This window comes from Myxine glutinosa, chromosome 8, assembly GCF_964187855.1.
Source record: "Myxine glutinosa chromosome 8, kmMyxGlut1.1, whole genome shotgun sequence".
NCBI classification, from domain to species: Eukaryota; Metazoa; Chordata; class Myxini; order Myxiniformes; family Myxinidae; genus Myxine; species Myxine glutinosa.
Window position 1 is genome coordinate 84,697,849 of NC_136268.1, and position 19,682 is coordinate 84,717,530.

At 43.4% G+C, this 19,682-nt stretch overlaps 1 protein-coding gene across 1 annotated transcript in view; it reads left to right on the forward strand.

The window, feature by feature from the left end:
• Window positions 1–19,682, forward strand: part of LOC137432653 (tissue alpha-L-fucosidase) — a 54,188-nt gene that overhangs the window by 16,969 nt on the left and 17,537 nt on the right. Inside the window, exons 3-7 of the mRNA XM_068124740.2 lie at window positions 4,078–4,220; window positions 6,880–7,014; window positions 7,402–7,539; window positions 13,438–13,543; window positions 17,140–17,340. Coding sequence (XP_067980841.2) covers window positions 4,078–4,220; window positions 6,880–7,014; window positions 7,402–7,539; window positions 13,438–13,543; window positions 17,140–17,340 — 723 coding nt within the window. The remainder of the gene's footprint in view (window positions 1–4,077; window positions 4,221–6,879; window positions 7,015–7,401; window positions 7,540–13,437; window positions 13,544–17,139; window positions 17,341–19,682) is intronic.

The window sequence follows — 19,682 nt, forward strand, 5'->3', positions numbered from 1 at the left end:
CACCGCCGTGATGACATCAGACGTAATCACATCACCCTGTCATGTGACCAGATTCTCAGCTCTGATTGGTATACGTTTGAAGGGACATACATACATACATACATACATACATACATACATACATACATACATACATACATACATACATATGGACAAAAACTGTTCTAGACGGCTCTGCCCGATGGGCTACGCCATAAAAAGTATGTTTCTTGTCGGCTGTATGAACATAAATATGCATTGTAAATACATCGTCTACATGCTACACGAACTACACCAGCATACCAAATACACCACACACGGAATACACCACACACGGAATACACCAGCACACAAAATACACCACAAAATACACCACACACAAAATAATCCTGAGAACATTTTATAACCCTAACAACATGAAGGGAGGGACAGGTAATGCATATAATGCACGAAGGTAATCGTACAAAAGCTGTTGGGAGAAGTTTTTGTGATATTGAAGGAGCTGGGGCTCCCACGTCGATCGGAAGAATGGACGCGACAAAAAGCTGGAATTCATCCGAGTTGCTTTAATCAAACCAAACACTCAGGCACTCTGAAAAGCCCGTTTATCGGGCAGCAATATATATACATATTATCCCGGAGCGTTTGCCCAGGAAAGGCGAGAGGGGGCGTGGCCCAGCGTCCTGGCTGCGGCCTGGCAAGTTGAGGGCGAGCCTGCCCGGGCATGCCCGGGCATGCCCGGGCGTCCCGACCGAGGCCTGGCAAGTTGAGCGCGGGCCTGCCCGGGCGTCCTGGACGAGCCCGGCATGGTGATCGCTCCGCGTCCTTGATAGGTGCAAGGCGATTGTGAAAACCCAGCGGTAGCCGCTACAATATCATGTTATGTGGTTTAAAGTTGAGGATGGAAAGAAGTAGTGGATTGTCTTTACAAAATAGAACGTTTGTTTTTGTATAAATACAAAATCTAGGCATGGTGATAGAGGATACATGAAAGAACATTGTTGACTTTTTATACAAGGAAGGGAATGAACAAACGGGAAAAAGAGGAGAGAGAGTTGATGTTAAGCAAACATAGTATCCTGCACCTAAAAGGGTTAAAAAATTTATTAATTAAAGTAAAGTTAGTGTATGTAGAAAAGGCCATGGGTTTATCGCTGCCTCCTGTTATATTTTGGGGGATGGTGCTTGAAGACATGGAAGGAAGAGTGTGATTGAACTGCATTGTCATTCTTCAGTCACGTGAAAAAGTAAGTACACCCCATGTAAAGTTTTGACTTGTTCAACATATTTCAACATACAGCTATTTGATCTTCATTTCAACAATATTGATAGATAAAGGTGATATAATGTAACAAATACCATGAAACAATTACATTTTGTAGTCCATTGTATAATTTAAATAAATAAACATAAATGCAAATTTCGCATACCCTTGGCACTCTTGCCAAGGGTGTACCCAAGTACAGTGGAACCTCTAAATCCGAACGCCCCTCATCTCGAACTACTCTAATTCCGAACCGTAAATTCGAGAAAATTTTGTCCCTAATTCCGAATGTATTTCTATAACCGAACCGCCAACATAGCGTTAACGTCGTTCATATTTCCGCTGCGAGCGTCGTTAATATTTCCAGCCGTGAGCGTCGTTCATATTTCCCGCCGTTAGCGTCGTTCATATTCCCCGCGCATCTTCGCGCAGCATCACCCACGCATGCTCACGCATGCACAACCCGGAAGTCGCTTTGTTCCTTCAATTCTTCGGTTGTACGTACTAGTTCTGGCAGCATCTCTCGTGTGTTCGTCGCTAGTTTACCTCGTGTTTTCACCTTGATTTGTGCTTTTTTTCTTTGAAGATGACCCTTACCCATTCACCATGGCATCTAAGAAGAGCAGTGAAGGCAATAAGAATAAGAGGAAGGCGGTGAGAGCGACAATTGAGGTGAGAGAAACAACTTATCGCTAAGCATGAGGGCGGTATGCGTGTGATGGATCTCGCTGCTATTTAGGGCATTTACTCATCTTTAGGGCATTTACTCATCTTATTTTACCTTGAATCATGTGTATTTGCAGTTAACAGTGTCTTGATAATGGGTTTTTGGGGTCCAGGAACGGATTAATTCACTTTCCATTATTTCTTATGAGGAAAATAGTTTCTAATTCCGAACTTTTCCCAATACGAACTGCCGCTGGAACGAATTAAATTCGGATTTAGAGGTTCCACTGTACACCCTTGGCTCTAAGAGGTGGTATTGCCCCCTTTGGCAGAAACAACCTCAAGTAGGCGTTTCTTATAACTGTCTACCAGTCTCTGACATTGACGAGGAGAAATTTTTGCCCACTCTTCCAGGCAGAATTCTTTCAGCTGTGCGATGCTTGAGGGGTTTCTTGCATGCACAGCTCGTTTCAAATCCCCCCACAACATCTCGATTGGATTTACATCCAGGCTTTGACTTGGCCATTCCAGAACCCTCCATTTCTTTCTTTTCAGCCATTCCTTGGTGGATTTACTGGTATGTTTAGGGTCGTTTTCATGTTGCAAGGTCCACCTTTGGTTGAGCTTCAACATTCCGACAGATGGCCTCACATTATCCTCAAGCACCCTCTGGTACAATGAAGAATTCATAGTGGATTATATGATGGTGAGCTGCCCAGTCCCTGATGCAGCAAAGCTGCCCCCAAACCATAATATTTCCACCACCATGCTTGACAGTTGGTATCAGGTTCTTGTGGTCAAATGCTGTCTTTGGTTTTCGCCAAACATGTCTTCTGGTACTGTGGCCAAATAGCTCTACCTTTGACTCATTTGTCCAGAGCATATTGTTCCAGAAGTGCTGGTCTTTGCCTACGTGTGCATTGGCAAACTTTAGTCTTGCCCTGATGTTCTTTCTGGACAGCAAAGGTTTCCTCCTGGCACACCTCCCATGTAGATCAAATTTGTGCAGCCTCTTTCTAATGGTAGCCTCGTGCACTTTGACATCAACAGTGGCAAGAGCTACCTGTAGGTCCCGTGATGACATTCTGGGGTTCTTGGAGACTTCTTTCAGCATCTTGCGGTCTGCTCTCGGGCTGAACTTGCTGGGGCGGCCTGGCCTGAACAAGTTGGCAGTTGTTTGGAATCTTCTCCACTTGTAGATGATCTTCCCGACAGTCGAATGATTGATTTCAAATTGTTTGGAGATCTTTTTAAATCCCTTCCCAGACTCGTAGGCATCTATAACCTTCTTTCTGAAGGCCTCAGAGAGCTCTTTTGATCGAGGCACGGTGATGCCGCACACTTCAACAACAAAGAGCAAACCAAACTAAATGTCTGAGGTTTAAATAAGACAGGTTCCTCCAGGATCCTCTCTAACGATGTTCTAAGCATTTGCACCTGATCTGGTGCATCTGATTCTAATTTTAGATATTTTAAGTAGTGATAAATGTCGGGGTGTACTTACTTTTTCCACATGAAAAATTTGCATTTATGTTTATTTAAATTATACAATGGACTACAAAATGTAAATGTTTCATGATATTTGTTATATTATATCACCTTTATCTGTCAATATTGTTGAAATGAAGATCAAATAGCTGTATGTTGAAATATGTTGAAAATGTCAAAACTTTACATGGGGTGTACTTACTTTTTCACGTGACTGTATGTGAGTCTGCCTGCTTGTTCTTCTAAACACTATACGGTATATGGATGGAGGATGCACATCAAGTGCATAAGGCTGCTGAGGCAGTTTCATTGGCAAGTGGGTACAATCCTGGATGGGTGGCTACTTCGACACAGGATATTTGATTGGATCACTTTCAACAAGCTGGTGCAAACATTGCCGGCCCTGGAAGGATGACAGATGAATCAACCTGCCTGGTGTTATTTTGGCATGGCTGGCGCTTCAAATCAGGACTTTAACATCCTAAGCCAACCACCTTAACCGTTAAACCACCACCAAGCTGAAACACTATATGGATGTGATGATATCATTTTCGAACAATGTACTTACTGCTTTGTGCTCCTTTCTTTTACATTATTATTATTATTCATAATTTTGAGTACCGGTAATTTTAATTTTGCAAGAAATCATGAAGTTCCAGCTTGTGTTCCTTTTATTCCAGTTTCAAAAAAGCCCTGCTTATGTCAGGTTCATGAATGCTAACTACCCTCCTGGGTTCACATACCCTGACTTCGGACCTAAGTTTCACGCCGAGTTCTACGACCCGGACCAATGGGCAGAGCTATTCGCCAACGCTGGAGCCAAGTGAGTGTACCCTGAAATAATGAGCATGCTTGTTAAATATATAAGCATTATAACTAATACGGTACTGTAATTTCTAAAGGATATATTTCAGTCAAATGCAAATATCAGTCCCTTGTTGAAAGTCAAAGCTAAATCTGCCAAAAAGGCAAATTCACTTTTCTGAGTACTCGTGCTGTGCCAATATCGGAATCGGTAATCGGTACAGGCCGATGTCGGAAATTCTTTTGTCATCTGTATCGGCCGAATGGAGTCGGTGTGGATTGCTGATTACTAATTACAGTACCATAGACAACCCAAAAATCTTGAGTTGCTTTCATCCTTTATGGCAAATTTCCATAAACAAATTTAAAAACAACCTTGCATTCTCGATGTTTCAAGGAGATGTGCGTAAACACTTTCTATATTATAAAACAGGAGTGTCCGTCCGTCCATACTGAAACTACTCTCAGTTTTGGGGCTAATCCCGCCAAACCTTCTGTGGACATTTTAGGGTCCAATGTGATGTCGTAAAGTAGGTAGGAGGTTTCAGAAATTCCTCAACACAATTATGATTTTGAAATGTGATCGACATGAATCTTGCTCCCAAATCCGGAAATGAACAGATGACGATGGTTCACTGGTTTGCTAATATCTCAATACAATCGTGGTTTAACATTATATTTTGATATATTAATACCATAGTATTAATTTGTAATTGAAATAATGAATGATGCTGTTTGGAATGAAAATATAGTGATGTTGAGTTTAAAGCAGAATGAGGAATTGACTTAAGGGTTTCCATCCGTGACATTCCCAGATTCGCCATTTACAGTTTCACCATTGACTGGATATAGAAACATTCAGACTGAGTATGGTTTTTGCCCGAGTCCTTCACAAACCTTCTGTGAATGTCTGACGTTCAACTGAAGGTGGCAAAGGAACGTGGCATTTATTGGTTCATCGTTTGGCATTCACCGTTTCCACATTGTTTGTTTGCTTCCGGCCTCCCATCCGTGTGTATCTTGGGTATCTCACTAGATCCTAATAAACAGCTGGCAATCGTTGTGTGACGGGAAGAAAAATTTGGTTCGGTAATTTGGAAAACATGCTCATACAGCAAACACCTCGGAAATAGGTTGTTATCAAATGTATTTTGCTTTGAAACTCACAAAGAGAAACAACATACCTTTCTAAAGCACACCCGAATCATATAAATTAACCAATTGCTTTAGAAACAGCCATGAGTACAAAGGAAAACGTGATAGATCATACTCTACTTCCTGACATGTACATCTTGACGTCATACGTTCCAGGCGTAAGCATCATTTAAATTTATTTCCTTCACATTTTATATGCATAATGCTGGCAGTAGTAATAAAAATAGTAACACATGGTTTTATTGAATGGAAAATAAACATTCAAACATAGCGAAAACAGAAATGGCAGCAAAATAGTATATTGTAATGTAATTAAATTGTGTACTTCATGCAGAAAACATGCAGAAACATGCAGAAAAAGGGCATTATAACAAAGGAGAGACAAATTCACAAATTGACTTGATCACTGCAAACAGTGTTCTGGGCCTCCGAGCAAAAGGGTAACATTTCACATGCATTCCTTCACAACTCCATTAAATAACACGTTAACTTGTAGGTACATTATAAGTGCATACAGTACTGCATTTCCGCTTTCTGGTGCGCTGGCTTGAATGTTTTGCCACACTATGCCCGTCAGTTTCAGTTTCCAGGGTTTTTTTTTTTTAACACTAAACTCAATCAAACAAATACAAGAAACAAATCAAACAAGAAAAGAGTGGAGGAATCCGAAAAAAGCACGGCTTGTAAGTCCAGCATTATTTTGAATTATTTTTTGATTAACCCGCTTGATCACACTTTGGCTGATCGATTTACTTACTGCTATGAAAATTGTTCATAACAGAATCCCTTTGTAACCCGGGCACTCCCTGTACTGTATTTTGTATAAAACTTGCTTTTCACATGGTCAGACAACTATGAAATGCTTCATTTTATATATCCTTAATAGCTTTGAATGAGCACACATAACTCATCATTCATTTAAAAGTGACATGATGCTGTGCCTTTCGATACACCAATCAATTAAAGAAGGGATTTAAAATGTATCGATTCACAGCCACTCAATAACATCAATCGCGGGCATGGCACCAATCCGGCACGATGCACTTCATGTGTGCACAATGCACTATGACGTCATTATTTACCACTTTATAATCGGAATCGATACACCAATTTTTTTTTTCAATCGGTAATGAGTTAGAGTTAGAGTCAAATTTTCTAATCGGCTTAGCATTAGTATTTGCGGTCTTTTTCGGTGCCCGGTGATGACGTCATGCAGCTCCTGGAGATGGAATAGGAAAGGAGCGGTGTACAATACAAAAGGACCTTATAGGCTGTTGAGTTTTATTCAAAGTCTATTGAATTTACAATAGTTGAGATGTATGGATGATGCTTAAGGACATCAATCCCTTGTGAACCAATGGGATTTGTATTAATGAAGGGCTTGTAAGTAAATAATGGGGGAGGGGGCTTATACAAATATAATTACCTTTATGACATCCTTAGAGCTGCCTATCCACTCCATGCAGTCATTATCCTGCCATTTAAAGCATATCTATCTTGTGTTCCTTTGATTCATCCTCTAGGTATGTCGTACTAACCAGCAAACATCACGAAGGTTTCACCCTCTGGGGCTCAAACTACTCCTGGAATTGGAATGCCGTAGATGTTGGACCCAAACGTGATCTTGTGGGTCCTTTGGCTGCAGCTGTACGGAAACGGTGAGTGCTGGGCAAGGAACAATGAGCATCAGTTTCTTTCAGCTTAACAAATTCCAACTGTGTTTCATTAATGATCATCCTGAGCAACATTTATTTTGGCAACTACGTATACAGTATTGATATTCCTTCCATAGTATTAGTTCATATGACCCTTCTTGCATTTTGGCTTATTCTAAATGTTAATTTTCTGTAAATAATAAGTGTATAAAATGCATTCAAAAATTATTTTGTGTTCAGGTCATTAACTTGAATTCAAAGCTTACAATCACGGAACAACAGTGAGCTCAGTAATTTGCTAATACTTCACCAAGTGTTATCTCGATACTGACACCCTGCAAGTGCATTGTTATAAATATATCACCTTTCTCTCGTTTACGTACTTTGCAGGGGCCTACATTTTGGGTTGTACCATTCGCTCTTCGAGTGGTTTAATCCACTCTATCTCCAAGACAAGGCCACAGGCTTCAAGACACAAAAATTTGTGACAAGCAAAGCTCTCCCTGAGCTTTATGAGATAATTTCAAAGTAAGTCATGGCTTTCCTTGTCATACACTGCCTTAAATGATCACCGCACTGTTGTTTATTGAATTACAACAAGGAAATTATATTTCTTCTGGGCCTACTTCACTGCAGTTTTTGGGACTTGGTTTGTACATAGTGATGGTGAAATGACAGAATTTTATAAATATCTAGCTTAAAGTTGTTGCTTGAGCATCGGGCGTTTCACATCTCCACCAGAAATGCTTTTAACAAGTCAGAAGACGACGATGGTTCACGAGCGAGCGGTATTCAATGACAAAGGACGGACTATAACCGAAACAGGCCCGGACAGGCCAGGCCTGTAAATGTCAAAACGAAGGTTACTGACCTTGAAATGAGATAGAAAATAATGTATAATCAGCTATGAGGTTAGTTAGCTTCACAATACCGAAATTTGGTGAAAAATGAAATGAAAAAAAAAAAAAGAAAAATGAAAAAATCGAGCTCCGTGGCGCTAGACACATGACATTGGCCTAACCAAATATCGAAACCCCTGTCAGATTCCACTAAACCCCTCGGAGAAGATGTAGCTTGAAATCGATTACCCCCTAAAAAGACATCTTTTTGGGGGCGTGGCTCCGCCCACAATGGGCGCAATACGCCCACTCTAGGCAGGACACAACTAGATCATGATATCAACCTCCCACCCAAGTTTCATCAAGATCGGATGATATCATTGGGTAGTTATGCTGTGGACAGATAGACACACACACAGACAGACGCACACACATGACGAATATAGTGGTCACTTGATAACTCATGAACCAAAAATGTCTGCATAAGTGTGTCACCGTTCTACTACCAACCATTTCATTGGAGCTTTTGTGATAAAGGTTGACAAAATACTCAAATGGTCAGCTTCACCAGGATTGTGCAATATTTATTACTTGCAAAATCGAAGATTTTTCAAGTAGTATATTGGTCAGTTCCGTTTGTGGTTCTGTCTGTTTGTCTGTTTGTCACCGGCCTACAGGTCACAATTCTAAACCGATCGTCACGAAACTTCACCAAGTTGTATACGTCGTCCCAATTGAGAAGCCTATTGATTTTGAGGTCAAAGGTCATCTGGAGGTCAAATTTCTAAAATCGCCATTTAAAATCCGATTGACTTGAAAATTGAATAGCATTTGTATATCAAGTCACTAAATTGGGAAATGTACTATTTTTGAGGTCAAAAGGTCAAAGGTCAACTTAAGGTCAAATTTTTAAAATCAATTTTCATCTAAAAAGCCATCAATTCTCAACCGATTGACTTGAAAATTGAACAGCATTTGCATATCGAGTCACTAAATTGGGAAACACGATATTTTTTAGGTCAAAAGGTCAAACGTCAACTCGTCAAACTTCCAAAATCATCACTTTTTATCTGAAAAAAAACCCGTCAATTTTCATCCGATTGACTTGAAAATTGAACAGCATTTGCACATTGAGTCACTAAATAGGGAAACCAACTATTTTTGAAGTCAAAAGGTCAAAGGTCAACTCAAGGTCAACCTTCCAAAATCATCATTTTCATCTGAAAAATCGTCAATTTTCTTCCTATTGACCCGAGCTTTGATCAAGATTGTCAATTTAAATCTTGATGAAATGGACAATTTGCTGTATCAATGGAATTTTTTTCTTGGGGAGGGGGGGGGGTGTATTTTGCAAGTATCGTGCTCCGCATGACGTCTGCTTGTTTATGTTTATCATTATCATTATTTTGCATGTGGAAAATATGGATATAAATTAGCACAGACACAAACCATGGTATTATAATAAGAACTAGAACGGCACTCGGTAGATAGCATACATCCACCAGGCTGAACAGTTTACGATTTGTATCCCACTGATAGCCTGGATCTGCATCTGGACCGTAACCAAAATCTAATCGGCTTGTTCTCATCACACACCCAATATGTCCACCAAGTATTCCCCTTGACGACTAGTTCAAAATTTTGAAGTTTCATGTCGATGAATGGAGTGGTTCAAGAGATTTTTAAAAGATTTTTGTTCAATCCAATATGGCTGCCAGACCATGTGACCTATTATTTATTCAACAACACGCTGGTATCCCCAAGAATAGGGGAACATGTGTGTGAAGTTTCCACTCCATTTGTCCAGCTGTTCTGGAGAAGTTTATTTTTAAAGGTTTAGTCTTCAAAAAAAATCATACCTGCCAGACCATGTGTCCTATGATTTATTAATGATCACCTGGTATTCCTCAAGTCCAGTAGATCATGTTGATAAAGCTAATGCCTAAGTCACACATAAGCGGATATTTTGGCGACTACTGGCGACTGCCGGCGATCAAGATTTTTCGGCGACTACTGGCGATTTCGGGTGGTCAAATATGGTCAGGCGGCAGTATGGCGACTGCAGGCGGCCACATTGCGCCTGCATTGCGACGACGCCCCGAGTGGGATGGCAACTGTTGAAGATCGACGACGACTGCATTGCGGATGCACGGCGGCAGCGTGGCGACAGTCTGGCGGCTAGATTATGACCGATGGCGGATCGCGGCGACTGCATTGGGGCCGGGCGGCGGTTTACTCCGACGTCCGCAAGACTGCAATAAGACCGCCGGCGATTGGAGACGATTCACACAACTTTTTAAATCTTTATTTCTCTATTTTACATTTCACTTTATTCACTTCAATGATGTGTGACATGAAGCATAAAGATGTTTGATGTACAATAAGAAAGTTAATAAAGATGTATCATTGTAATGTAATAATCAAACTTTTCTGCAGGGAGAGAGAATGGAAATAAAGTCCAACAAATTATTTCCACTGGTCCCAAGTCCCATAAATAAAGTTTCCAAAGGACCAAAGTCCCAAAAATAAAGTTCCCAAAAGTCCCAAGTCCAAACAATAAAGCCATATCCTTGTCGGCACCACAGGACCTCACTCCACGGAGACCCTCACACCATCCTGTCTTGCCATGGAATCGTGGTATGTCGTAATGCAGTCGCCAGGCAGTCGTATCTCTGTCGCCAATGGCCGTAACTCGGCCGCCACTAGTCCTACTGTTGTCGTCGTCAGTCTCCCATAGCCGCAGGGGAGACGTGGCAGTTCTTCTGTAGTCGATATGCAGCCGCAACAGTGTCGGCCCGTAGTCGGGAAGATGCCGCAGGAAGGCCGTATGGCATTCGCATCTCTGCCGTGCTAGCTGGTGGGGCGATTGCGGAAGACTATGAGCGATTGGGTTGCGGCCGCTTTACGCTCTTATTACGGATACCGACGACAGCATGGCGGTTCCATCACGACAGCATGGCGGATTTTTTTCGAGTGCGACTGAGCGCGCCGTTTTTAAACATTAAAAAAAATATTTGGCTCCTTTGCGGCTCTTGCCGACTGCAGCCGACCTGGGGAGGATAACCACGACTACAGGCGACCGTCCATTACGGTTTCATTACGATTGTCGGCGGGTGGTGGCGATTTTTCCAGTCGCCAGTAGTCGCCGACAAATCCGCCTATGTGTGACTTAGGCATAAGTATCGATCTGGTCAGCCGTTCTGAGTTTCTTTTTAAAGTTTTTTATGTTCAATCCAAAATGGCTGCCAAACCATGTGACCTATGACGTCATAGATTTACATTCTCCTCTAATATTGTTGCGTACAACAACGCTCAATAAATTTCAAACCAATCAAATAAAGCATTGTACTTCTCGAATTATGACATCATAATGAACATACAGATGATGTCATGGTGGTGGTGGTGGTTCGTGTGCAGCCACTGGGCTGCTGGTTGCTTCATTTTTCTGTGGGCACGTCTGCCGCTGATGCAATGCCTCTCTATAACCAGTTATCTGGTACTCATTTTGCCGACCTCGGAAGGGTGACAAGCTGAGTCAACCCCACCTGTCGTTAATTCAACAGGATTCAAACTCAGGACCTTAGGATCCCAAGCCCGCCGCCCTAATCATTAGGCTAACACCAGGTGATGACGTCATGGTTAACAGCACATATTCCCAATGCGGAGTTTTTTACAATGATCCATGTTTCATTTTGTTCCATCGGGCAGTTTCGGAGATATAGAAGTCCAAAGTTTTTCAGTTTCTACAAGATGGTGCCCCTAAAATTTTCTTTTAAAAATTCCACTTTGACATTGTGGGGTATTATGTCTGAGATCAGTTTTTAAAAATCTATATTTAATCCATTTTAGCTTCAGGCTGTAAACCACCGTTTAGAGGCCATTTTTCCCCGCAAAGCGGGGGTTGGCCTTTTCGGGGACCGTGGTTGTTGTTGTTTTTTTGGTCCCCTTTTTGAAGCAATGTTTTACGGCGGGATGCCCTTCCTGACGCCAACCCTTTTTGTCGCCTTTTTACGACAAGCAGGGAATTACCAGTGAACTGGTACTCAATTAGCCGACCTCGGAAGGATGACAGGCTGAGTCAACCCCCCTGGCGTTAATTCAGCGATCGACCGGGATTCGAACCCAGGATCCTAGGATCCTAAGCCGGCACCCTCGCCGCTAGCCCAACACCAGGGATTAAACACAACAAAATGTGAAAAACGTCAAAGGGTGTGAATGCTTTCTGTAGGCACTGTATTATAGAGAGCTGTCATCTTCCCTCCCCACATGTGTGTCTCTAAAACTGTGTTCCTCTGAAACAATTTTGATGTTTTATCCCTTCATAATCTGTCTTTTATGTCCTTTTACACTTAAATGGTCCGGCTGTCAGGCACCAGTTTGAGTGGGAATGCCGCCATGACGCAGAAAGCTCACCATCCAAACTGGTTGAAAGGTCAGGGAGGTTTGGCCTACCCACAGACTTTCCTATGGGTCAATAGCAGCTGAGCAGTGAGGGGTTAGTGGTATCATGGATGCAGGTGGGGGCAGAGGCTATAATAGGGTGTGACTCAAACCGCGGGGTGCCAGATCCACTCGAGCTTGCTGCGAAACCTGCATGCAGACTCCTAGGGTTTCTCCAAAGTTCGACTTGAGAGCCTAATCTAGTCTCCCGACACACCCCCATTGCCGTTTGCACCCACTCGCTCTGCTCCCCGCCCCCCCCCCCACCCCCACCCTCCCCCTCACCCCATCCCTCGTGTCATCTTTGTCTGTGGCACGGACTGGGTTCACAGCAGAGCTATTTCTCTACCTGGGATCAAGCTGCGTTCTGCCGGGCACATTGTGGGCATTTCATTCCTGTCTGATTTATCTCTCTTCTATCTACTGAGGTGTGAATGGGCCCGTTAAGCCTTAAATAGATAAGCATTCACTGACTCAGGTGTGTATGGGTAGTATGGATTAATATTTGCATTACTTCCTTTGTGTGTCCCTGTCCCTTTTGTTACTTCAATACAAATTATAAAATCATGAGACCATGCCTGCATCCAGCGATTTCCGCTCGGATCACTAATTAATGCAATTGGACCTACGGCACTGATTGCCACATCACTTGTTTGGCTTGGATGTCAACTTGAGCAAGGATTTGTGGCAAACAGGCCCGTAATCTGGCTCAGAGCATCAAAATCAGTTGCCCGACACGACCGCTTTTACGTAGTTCGTTAATATTCGGCAACTGGGTTGGCCTAACAATTTATATCACTGATCGTAATTCCTGCTAAAACCTTGTGTGATATGTGTAAAGGAGTGTAAATAATCGTGGACACTCAATCTTCTTGCAACACCCTGACTTGGTCAGGCTGGTCAACTCTTAAATCTACCAGTGCCTCTCTCTTTTCCCGACCTGTATCTGACAACCCACACTACATTTTAATGTCTCACACAAATGCAAAAATGACAGCATCATGTTGGAATCACCCATGAATATACAGGGAAAATGGAACACTCATGGTTGATATGGATGTAAATTCTAGTGGGTTCAATTGTGCAAATAAAGCTTCAAAATACAGGTATTGTTCAGTACATGAAAGCTTTTGTTTCCACCATGCAGGTATCAACCAGATGTAATCTGGTCTGATGGTGACTGGGAAGCGCCATCTAGCTACTGGAATGCCACAGAGTTCCTCGCTTGGTTATACAACTCCAGCCCAGTCAAGGTAGACTGCAGTAAACTTAAAGAGTTGTCCTTAAAAAAAGCTATCATCACAAGGGGGAGGGGGGGAGTAGGATTTTTTTACGGGGGTGTGGTTAAGGCCTAAGGGTGAGTAAGAGAGTAATTGGAAAAAACAACTATTCTTACAACAGTGTTTGTATCAGATGATTAAGAATATAACAATACGATAAAATTGTGGGTAGGGCCAGGGCCGGGGGCGGGGAGGGACGGGTGGGGGTTGGGGGAGGGGGGTGGGTCCTGTACGTTTAAGGAAAGGAATGAGTCATGGAATAAGGTGAAACAATTTATGGTTACAACTACATGAGTTAAAATATGGATGATTGAGGCAAGAAGGTAAGTTACAAAAATATATATTTGAAATGAGAAGATTGAGCAGGGAGAGGTGGGGATGTAAATGAGTGATGACTACAAAGGATGTCTGGTGTTGGCTTAATGGCTAAAGTGGCTGGCTTGACATCTCGGGGTCCTGAGTTTGAGCCTGTGTCGCACCGTTAAAGTAACTCCAGGTGGGTTGACTCAGCATGTCATCTTTCCAAGGTCGGCAAAATGAATACCAGCTTTCTGTTTAGATTATGTTTAGATGTTTAGATTGTTTAGGTTTTAGAGGAGGGGGAATTACATCAATGGCACAGCCACACCTCCGGAAAATGATGCAGCCAAGCAGCCACAGGCTGCATACGAATCACCACCACGAAAAGGGATGTGAGAGGTGATGTCAGGTCAGGGTCGTAAGTGTGAAATAAAGTATAGGTTTTGAGTATTTGAAACATGTGAATGACAATTAAAAACACTGAAGAGATATAGAATATGTTTTCCAAACCGGAAGTTGATTGGGAAAAAAAAAAGAATAGCTGTCAAGCAGTAAATGGGCCTGAGATATCTGAAACGTCAAATTTTCGTTACTTAATATTTGTCAATGTCATGATCAACTAAAATTGTAAGACCTGGAGGGAAGAATGAGATTGAAGGACTGAGGAAAATGGTTCAACAGGCAGGAAAAAAAGTGTTTGGATTTTAGGAGTTTCACCAGAAGGGGTTTACTGGCACACCACATGCGCCATGTGGAAACCTGTGGGTGGAGGGGGACAGAGCACGGAAACAGCAGAGGGTGCAAGACCAGCAAGAAGGCATTGGAAGACAGAGACACCACCGACCTGTCTATGATGTGAAAATTATAGATACAGAGACTCATCTTAATTGTGGGGGATTCCAAAGATTTTGAAGTCCTTGGTTTCTATGGCATAAAATTGAGTAAAGTATGAGGCAGAGGTGCCAGCCTCATAGAAGACAACAGTATTCCATCAAGCTGCGGATGAAGGTCTTGTTGGTGAATGAGTTCAGGAGAGCCAAGGAAGGACTTTGCATGACAGAGAATGCCCAGTCTGCGACTGCCTTTTGAGGCCAACTTGGATATGTGATTTGCCCAAGAAAGACCATTTTCTAAAAGTGAGGCCCAAACGTTTGAGTGACTGATCTTCATCAAGAGGTAGATATAGTAGATGTAGGAGGCAGATGTAGAAGGTTGAGGAGGTAGATGGAGAGCCAGACAGTCTTTTCAGAGAGACGATGTTAGAGTGTGAGATTTGTCAGGATTGAAAAACATATTCCAAGTGTTTGATCATTTCTTGATTCTTTAAAGCTCGGAAGAGCGGGAAGAGGCTGATGCCTGCCTATATTAATGATGAGGAATGTTACGGCAGAGCCATCAGCAAAGAGATAAAGATGATTTCCAGAAATCAGAAAGATCATTGATGAAGATTAGGAATAGGAGCCAAAATACTGCCCTGGGGCAGGCATCCAGTCTTAACAGGAAGAGGAAATGAGAGGATCCCAATGAGAGCCACATGTTGGCGACGAAACTGGAGGAATTTGTGGATTTGGCCGAGGATGCCATATTGCCATAGGCAGAGAGTTTGGAGAGCAAGGCAGGGTGCCAGGCTGCATCAAATGCTCAAATATCTCAAGAGACACTGCCTTGATCTCATTTCTGAGAATAAGAGCCTCCATCTATTGTTGGGAGAGCAGAAGCAGCATGTCCAGGGTAGAGTGATCTGGCCTGAATCCAAACAGATGGTCTGATGAGGCCATTGGAGAAAAGGAAGGATTTCATGTTGACTGTGATGATTGATTCTATGACTTTCTGATGATTGGAAGTAAGCTGATAGTTCTGTAGTTAAGAGGATCCGTTTTTGCACCTTTTTATGTAATGCTGTGATGTTGGCTGATTTCCAAGCAGTTGCAAGATGACCTAGGGTGGACAGAGCAGAAATAGGATGCGCAAGAGCAGCAGAGCGGGTTTTTAGGACATGTGTGCTGATGCCGTCTGGTCCAGTTGTAGAATCGGAGTCGAGGGTTGTCAGAAACCTGTCCAACGTCCCAGTTGCAAAAGAAACAGTCAAGGAGCACCCGGGTGCAACTGAGTACATATGGTGGATGATGGGTACAAAAAAGAGGGGTTGATTACACAAGATTTCAAAGCAAACACAGAATTGAGGCATTTGACCTTCTCATATGCAGAGTCGGTCGTAGTGCTATTTGAAGAGAGGGAAGGGATAGAAGGGGAGCATACACCAGAGACAGACTTGGCAAGATGCCACCAGGTTTTAGAGGAGAGAGACAAGTTTGAAAGTTTAATCTTGAGGTTGGACAGGTGTCCTGAGAGTGGATACACACTTGTTGTGGGTTTTGTGGAGTGATATGAGTTTGCCTTCCAGGAAGGGAAGAGAGGACGAATTGTTTCACAGCAACTACCTCACCACAGGATTCAGTGTACCATCAATGGGAAGAAGGGAAGGATAATTGAAGATAAGATGTGATTGATCTGTGCATGAGAGAGCAGGTTTCTGTGGAAGAATACCCAGGCCGAGTTAATATCAGGGGCGGCAGATATAGGAGACCAGTCCTGAAGTGAGATGGTGGCTCAATCTGCCTGAGTGAATTGCCAGATTCGCTGGCTCTGCGGCTGTTCTCTGAGATTAGCTCGAGAGATGTTGAATTTCACAAGCACTTGATCACATTAACCATTTTGAGCAGAAGAAGAGCAGGAGACATTAGTAGTGATGTTTGTTTGTTATATCTATTTATCTATATATATATATATAAAAGAAAGTTTTTGTTTGTTTGTTTGTTTGTTTGTTTGTCTGCACGCGCTAATCTCCTGAACGGTGAAAGATAGGAGGAAACCGCTAATACAAAAAATGTTGGGACGGGCCCCGGGAAGGGTATAGGCTAGGTGGCGAGGCTGGTCGAGGCCGCCTCAGCCGGGCTGGCCCCATTTCGCAATTAAAAGCTGAGCTGAATTATAGTAGTCAATCTTCTATGGCCGCGAGTAAAAGCTGAATTATAGTAGTAAATTCATTCAAAAAGAACCCGGGCAACGCCGGGTGCATTCGGCTAGTCAATAATAATTTTGTCATCACCAAGTCAAGAAGGGAGGATTCACCATTGATAGAAATATGGATTGGAGAGTTCACAGATTGAGTCAGGCTCATGGCAGAGTGTTTTTTTTCTTTCTTTCTTAAAAATAAATGCTAAAATAAACTGCCAAAAAAAAGATGTCTTCCACTTTCATATTCCCAGGCTAAGGTTGTGGTGAATGACCGTTGGGGCTCAGATTGTCGATGCAAGCATGGCGATTTCTGGAACTGCAATGACAAGTTCAACCCAGGCACCCTGCAGCACCATAAATGGGAATCCTGCATGTCAGTGGACAAGCGTTCTTGGGGTTACCGACGGAACATGGATTACTTTGACATGATGACGCCATCAGAAGTTATTGCGGTCAGTAACTTTGATCCTTCATTGATAAATACTGATCTGCCCTTTATACATATATGTTGTGCATTTTGCAAGTTAGAGCCCCCTGCTGGCCATCTTATGCACTTTGTGAGTTAGAGCCCCTTGCTGGCCATCTTTGCACTTTGTGAGTTAGAGCCCCCTGCTGGCCATCTTATGCACTTTGTGAGTTGGAGCCCCCTGCTGGCCATCTTATGCACTTTGTGAGTTAGAGCCCCCTGCTGGCCATCTTATGCACTTTGTGAGTTGGAGCCCCCTGCTGGCCATCTTATGCACTTTGTGAGTTGGAGCCCCCTGCTGGCCATCTTATGCACTTTGTGAGTTAGAGCCCCCTGCTGGCCATCTTATGCACTTTGTGAGTTGGATCCCCCTGCTGGCCATCTTATGCACTTTGTGAGTTGGAGCCCCCTGCTGGCCATCTTATGCACTTTGTGAGTTAGAGCCCCCTGCTGGCTATCTTATGCACTTTGTGAATTAGAGCCCCCTGCTGGCCATCTTATGCACTTTGTGATTTATCTCCCTGCTGGCCATCTTATGCACTTTGTGAGTTGGAGCCCCCTGCTGGCCATCTTATGCACTTTGTGAGTTGGAGCCCCCTGCTGGTCATCTTATGCACTTTGTGAGTTAGAGCCCCCTGCTGGCCATCTTATGCACTTTGTGAGTTAGAGCCCCCTGCTGGCTATCTTATGCACTTTGTGAGTTGGAGCCCCCTGCTGGCCATCTTATGCACTTTGTGAGTTGGAGCCCCCTGCTGGCCATCTTATGCACTTTGTGAGTTAGAGCCCCCTGCTGGCCATCTTATGCACTTTGTGAGTTAGAGCCCCCTGCTGGCCATCTTATGCACTTTGTGAGTTGGAGCCCCCTGCTGGCCATCTTATGCACTTTGTGAGTTAGAGCCCCCTGCTGGCCATCTTATGCACTTTGTGAGTTAGAGCCCCCTGCTGGCTATCTTATGCACTTTGTGAATTAGAGCCCCCTGCTGGCCATCTTATACACTTTGTGAGTTAGAGCCCCCTGCTGGCCATCTTATGCACTTTGTGAGTTGGAGCCCCCTGCTGGCCATCTTGTGCACTTTGTGAGTTAGAGCCCCCTGCTGGCCATCTTGTGCACTTTGAGTTAGAGCCCCCTGCTGGCCATCTTATGCACTTTGTGAGTTAGAGCCCCCTGCTGGCCATCTTATGCACTTTGTGAGTTGGAGCCCCCTGCTGGCCATCTTATGCACTTTGTGAGTTGGAGCCCCCTGCTGGCCATCTTATGCACTTTGTGAGTTAGAGCCCCCTGCTGGCTATCTTATGCACTTTGTGAATTAGAGCCCCCTGCTGGCCATCTTATGCACTTTGTGAGTTAGAGCCCCCTGCTGGCCATCTTATGCACTTTGTGAGTTGGAGCCCCCTGCTGGCCATCTTATGCACTTTGTGAGTTGGAGCCCCCTGCTGGTCATCTTATGCACTTTGTGAGTTAGAGCCCCCTGCTGGCCATCTTATGCACTTTGTGAGTTAGAGCCCCCTGCTGGCTATCTTATGCACTTTGTGAGTTAGAGCCCCCTGCTGGCCATCTTATGCACTTTGTGAGTTAGAGCCCCCTGCTGGCTATCTTATGCACTTTGTGAATTAGAGCCCCCTGCTGGCCATCTTATGCACTTTGTGAGTTAGAGCCCCCTGCTGGCCATCTTATGCACTTTGTGAGTTGGAGCCCCCTGCTGGCCATCTTGTGCACTTTGTGAGTTAGAGCCCCCTGCTGGCCATCTTGTGCACTTTGAGTTAGAGCCCCCTGCTGGCCATCTTATGCACTTTGTGAGTTAGAGTCCCCTGCTGGCCATCTTATGCACTTTGAGTTAGAGCCCCCTGCTGGCCATCTTGTGCACTTTGAGTTAGAGCCCCTTGCTGGCCATGTATGTTAATCGAGAATAGTAAAAGGAAGTGATGTCACCACTTGAGCACATTTGTCAGTGGATGCCCTTGATGTCAGTTGTCAGTGGATGTCAGTTTGCCCTTGATGCATTTATGTTGATCTCTTGCAATCCTTGTTGTTATCTATCTATCTGGTGCATTGCCTGTGAGTATAAAAATATCATTTAACAGTTCGTCTTGTTATATCAATAAGAATTTTGCATATGTAGTAATTGAAACGTTTTTATTGAGTATGCTGAATTCACGTTACCAGTTTGGTCAGCCTAGCCTGCTATGCGGTGTCATCAGCCACGAGCTGGCCCTTTGTTATATCATATAGCTTCCTCATTTACATCAGCAGAGTGCTGTATCAGAACTTTATGTGCTTGGAGTGCTGTATCAGAACTTTATGTATCTGAATATTATATTTTGTTGTGC